Source organism: Mandrillus leucophaeus, unplaced genomic scaffold (assembly GCF_000951045.1).
Source record: "Mandrillus leucophaeus isolate KB7577 unplaced genomic scaffold, Mleu.le_1.0 Scaffold49, whole genome shotgun sequence".
NCBI lineage: Eukaryota > Metazoa > Chordata > Mammalia > Primates > Cercopithecidae > Mandrillus > Mandrillus leucophaeus.
The window spans coordinates 1549997-1555633 of NW_012105253.1; the positions used below are offsets into that span (position 1 = coordinate 1549997).

The 5637-nt window shown below is 48.2% G+C and overlaps 1 protein-coding gene across 1 annotated transcript in view; it reads left to right on the forward strand.

Moving 5' to 3' along the window:
- The window catches only part of DENND2A (DENN/MADD domain containing 2A), a 156309-nt gene that overhangs the window by 74222 nt on the left and 76450 nt on the right, over window positions 1–5637 (forward strand). The window contains exons 7-9 of the mRNA XM_011995498.1: window positions 91–184; window positions 1016–1066; window positions 2537–2724. Of these exons, the coding sequence (XP_011850888.1) occupies window positions 91–184; window positions 1016–1066; window positions 2537–2724 (333 nt within the window). The remainder of the gene's footprint in view (window positions 1–90; window positions 185–1015; window positions 1067–2536; window positions 2725–5637) is intronic.

Sequence of the window (5637 nt, forward strand, 5' to 3'; positions counted from 1 at the left end):
CATCGTCGTAGGAGAGGGGCAGTGAGGGAAGCCCAGCCGCCACAGAGAGCTGCTGCTAACACTGGCTGTTCTTCTCCTGGTGTCTGGCAGCTGGTATTGCGAATCAACGCCATTTATGAGGTCCGGAGAGGAAAGAAACGGGTGAAGAGGCTGTCCCAGTCAATGGAGAGCAACTCAGGAAAAGGTAGAACCCCCACCACCAGCCCTCTCCCGCAAGAATCGGAAAAGAGATTCTTTCCAGAAGTGGCTTCCTGTTTCTTCTGGTTGGCTCACCAAGGAGGGGAACAAGCTGATGCTTTGTAAATGTCCTGCACTGTCTTTGGGACAAAGGGAGCTCAGCCTGGGCGACATGTCCCCTGCCTCCCCATCCTTGTCCTCATCCTTGTCCTCGCCCACCACCAAGTCAGCACAGCACTACAGGCCCTGGTGTGACTGTAGGAACAACCTTCCTTGCTTAACCTCCACAAAAGGGACCAGGACCTTCTGCTGTATTATCTGATATAGGTACCATCTAGTACCATCTGAACTAGAACCAAATTAATTTGGCAGTACATTGAGTTGGACGAGATGTGGTTTGTGCAATACATTGAGAGACAGCAAGAGGCTGGGCGCAGTGGCTCACGCCTATAATCCCAGCACTTTGGGAGGCTGAGACAGGCGGATCACCTGAGGTCAGAAGTTCGAGACCAGCCTGGCCAACATGGCGAAACCTGTCTCTACTAAAAAATAGAAAAATTAGCGAGGCATAGTGGCGTACACCTGTAATCCCAGCTACTCAGGAGGCTGAGACGGGAGAATCACTGGAACCTGGAAGGTGGAGGTTGCAGTGAGCCAAGATTGCGCCACTGCGCTGCAACCTGGGTGACAGAGTGAGACTCCGCCTCAAAAAAAAGAAAAAAGACAACAGAACACCCCCTCTGAATTAGAACGTTTGATCTGTGCTACCACACAGAAAGAGTTTCCTACATGAGAAGAACTCACATTTGCAACTTTCTTCCTTGTTCTTTTCTTCTAGTGACAGATGAGAACAGTGAGTCTGACAGTGACACAGAGGAGAAGCTGAAAGGTGAGGAGAGCTGCTATTGTGCAGGATGCAGGCAGGTGACTTGGAAGCTACAAAGGTGGCCCCTCCTCCTTAGTATGAGGGACAGAAGCGTCCTGCCCGAGCTTGCTTGGCAAAATGTGACCATCTCGGCAGACAGTGGGGCCGCAGGGTGCTCCAGGGCCGGTCTGTGATGGGCATGATCAAAATGGCACTACAGTTGCTGAGAGCCAGGGAGGCTACAGTAACGGCAGCGACCTCTGCTCCCATGCCTCTCCTTATGTCCTGATGTTTTCCATGCTTCAAGGATTGACACTGCGGCCCCAAGGCTTCAGAGACCTGGAGCTTCTGCCCACTTCTGCTCAAATTACTGTGTGATCTGGAGGAAATCACTTAAGATCCAGGGCCTCTAGTTCCTCGTCTGTCTGATGAAGTTGTTGAAATAATTGGTCCCTGTGGGTCTAAAATTAGATAGTCTGGGCCTAGGCTTAAGAGTTTTCTGCAATTTTTCAGACCCCAGGGAGAAGCCAAAGAAAGCAAGTCCAGAGGCCAGGCTTGACGGCTCACGCCTGTAATCACAGCACTTTGGGAGGCCGAGGCGGGTGGATCACAAGGTCGGGGGTTCGAGACCAGCATGGCCAACATAGTGAAACCTTGTCACTACTAAAAATACAAAAAATTAGCCAGGCGTGGTGGCAGGTACCTGTAATCTCAGATACTCGGGAGACTGAGGGAGGAGAATCGCTTGAACCCGGGAGGCAGAGGTTGCAGTGAGCCAAGATTGAGCCATTGCACTTCAGCCTGGGCAACAGAGCGAGACTCCATCTAAAAAAGAAAAAGAAAAAGAAGAAAACAGCAAGTCCAGGTTGCTGAACGAGGTGACAGGGACCCGTCCACTCAGTGACCCTGCTGCATTCGCCTCAGACACCCAGCTGCTCCCAGACTCACCTCTAGAATGAAGCAAGGCCATTTCATTGCAGAGTCAGTGACAGAAGAGGAGGTGGACAGGAGTTCCTGAGTTAGTGGGATCTCTGCCAGTTGAGTCACAAGGGATGTTTATAAAGCTCCCAGCTCCAAAAGCCCTCTAGTCTGGATTCTGTCACATCACACAAACCAAAAGACGAGGGAAATGGGTGAGGGGAGGAGTCACTGTCCCTACCTCATCAGACCGATGAAGGCAGGGACATCTTCAGCCTCTGCCCAGAGTCCAGACAGCAAAACCATGGCAGAGTAGAGCCACGATTCCAGGCTCCTGCACCCTGATTGATTTGGTAGCCAACTGAGTGTTGCTTCTCCCAGAACTTTGGCAGAGATCCCCAGTAAAGAGCTTCCTACTAATTTGTTAGACACAGAAGCACTTTGGGGATTAGAAAAAAGTACTTGAGCTGAGAATTACATAACCTATTGCAGCTCAGTACAGTTCCATATGGGCTCATGGTCATTTCAGGCTCTTTGCGCTCTCTCTCTCTCTCTGTCTCCCTCTTCCTCACCCAGCTCACAGCCAGCGCCTGGTCACCGTGAAGTCCCGCCTGAAGCAGGCGCCTCGGTACCCATCACTTGCCCGGGAGCTCATCGAGTACCAGGAGAGGCAGCTCTTCGAGTATTTTGTGGTTGTGTCTTTGCACAAGAAGCAGGCTGGGGCTGCCTACGTACCAGAACTCACCCAACAGTTCCCTCTGAAGGTACAGGGTGGCCAGGTCCCTGTGGCCTGCCAGGGTTCTAACCATCTCCTTGTTGGGACTCGTGAATTCAGGGAGGTGTGGGAGTCTGAGGACCACCTAGCAGCTAGAATCTTGAAAATGGATCCTAATTAGGGTATATCAGATGGAAAAAAAAAATGCTGCTGCAAGAGAATTTGGGAGGTCCCAGAAAGGAGAGTTTCAGGGACTCAAAAAGTATGGCTAGACAAATACAAAAATTAGCCAGGCATGGTGGTACAGCCTGTAGTCCCAGCTACTCAGGCCGAGACAGGAGAATCACTTGAACCCGGGAGGTGGAGGTTGCAGTGAGCCGAGATCATGCCACTGCACGCCAGCCTGGGCAACAGAGCAAAACTCTGTCTCAAAAAAAAAAAAAAAAAAAAAGGATGGCCAGAAATGCTTTCTCACTTCCTGTGGTTCCTGTGCTGACCATGCCATCCTCTTTGCCCTTTCCTTCCATCTCTTTATCCAGACAGCCACATCTCTTCTTAACCTAGCCTAGAAGTCTCTTTCCCCTGAAGCCCCAAGTCTCCCTAAGCAGCATCACGCTTGTGTCTGTGCTAAATGTCTGCTTTGCTTGTGTGCTGGGCATCTCTGTGTGTGTCCCTTCCTTTTGTTACAGGAAGGGAATCTCAATCCAGACCTCTAGAGAGGGTTCTTGGATCTCGCACAAGAAAGAATTCAGGGCGAGTTCAGCAGAGTAAAGTGAAAGCAAATTTATTAAGAAAGTAAAGGAGACCAGGTGCGGTGACTCACGCCTGTAATCCCAGTACTTTGGGAGGCCGAGGTGGGCGGATCACTTGAGGTCAGGAGTTGGAGACCAGCCTGGCCAACATGGCGAAACCCCGTCTCTACTAAAAATACGAAAATTAGCTGGGTGTGGTGGCGTGCACCTGTAATCCCAGCTACTCGGGAGGCTGAGGCTGGAGAGTCGCTTGAACCTAACAGGCAGAGCTTGCAGTGAGCTGAGATTGCAAAATGTAAAGCAGCGAAAGAATGGCTACTCCATAGACAGAGTAGCCCTGAGGGCTGCTGGTTGCCCATTTTTGTGGTTATTTCTTGATTATCTGCTAAACAAGGGGTGGATTATTCATGCCTCCCCTTTTTAGATCATATAGGATAATTTCCTGACATTGCCATGGCATTCGTAAACTGTCATGGCACTGGTGGGAGTGTAGCAGTGGGGATGACCAGAGGTCACTCTCATTACCATCTTGGTTTTGGTGGGTTTTGGCTGACTTCTTTACTGCAACCTGTTTTATCAGCAAGATCTTTATGACCTGTATTTTGTGCCGACCTCCTATCTCATTCTGTGACTTAGAATGCTTTAACCATCTGGGAATGCAGCCCAGTAGGTTTTGGCCTCATTTTACCCAGTCCCTACTCAAAATGGAGTCACTGTGGTTCACACACCTCTGACACTTTTACGTCATGGACCATGGTCGTGTGGATTCAGCTTTACTGTATGTTAAATCATGGCACCTAAAATAAAATAAATAAAATAGCACTTAATATAGCCTGAGGTAACATGGCCAATAATTTATAAATTATTCTTAGGCTTTGACATCAGTATTAAAGAGCTTCCACCATATTCTAATTCAGTTCAACCAGAATTTACTAAGAATATATTACATTCAAGCAATTTTCTGCTTGGCCTTAGGGGATTACAGTGATGAACAAAATGTGTCTCCTGTCCTCAAGGAATTTAAACTCTGCCAGGAGGACATAAAATAACCATCTCCCCCCATCCCTGGAAAAGCATGCAGAGATTCACCAGGTAGAATCTGATGGTCTCTGGACAGACTCATGCCTCAGGGAGGGCAGAAGGGAGGGAGCTTCTGTCCTTGCCCACTCAGGGCCTCCCTTTGCCACCACGACCCAGGCATAACCCCAGCATCTACCAAGGCCCAGATCCCGCTGTCCCCAGGCCTCCCCTCCTTTCCCAGGCTAGCCTTCCTTCCATCCTGCCCACTGTGTTCCAACACCACAATCAAGTCCTATTTTTGGATTTCAGGATAGCAATTATGTAAATTGAAGTAAACCATAGGCACTGGCCTTCCAAAGGTGACACTCACCTTCCTCTAGTTGTCACACCTCTAAGGAATGAGCCCCTGACACCCCACAACCACGGGTATGCCCAGATTTTTTTTTCGGCAGGGGCTGCCCATGGATAAGAGAGGCTGCTGGGTGTGCTCACACTGACTCAACAGAGATCACCGAGGCATGAAGGGTTGTCCTGCTATCCTGTTCATTGCCTTGGGGCCTAACACAACGCTGTTCACATGGCAATGCTTAATCAGTGTTGTAGGAATCAAGGCTGCATTAATTCATGGGTTAGTTAATGACTCACCATAATGATCAAATGATTATTGTTTCCAGCCTGGAGTCACCCACATTAAATTTTTTTTCTAAAGTAAAGTTGCACAGTCACTGTTTAAAAAGAAACTGATCCAGAAATGTATTGGGAAAGAAATCACTGGTAATCACACCACACAGAGACCATCACTGTTAACATTTTCTTTTTCTTCCGGTCTTTTCTAATGGTGTAATTTTCTTACAAAAGTGGAATCATACACTGCAGAATTTTTGTATCATGCTGCATGTACTCTTTTGTAAACCTCTCATTATTTATAAGCATATTTAATAAAAATTCTAAAACATCATTTTTCAAGTTTTATGATGCTCCATTATGTGAGTATTCCCTAGCCTATTTATCTATGTAACCAGTCCCCTTCTGTTGGAAATGTGTCTGGCTACCAGTGTTTGTGTGTGTGTGTGTGTGTGTGTGTGTGTGTATTTTGTTTGTTTGTTTTGTTTTGTTTTTTGAGACAGTCTCATTCTATTGCCTGGGCTAGAGTGCAGTGGTGCAATCTTGGCTCACTGCAACCTCCACCT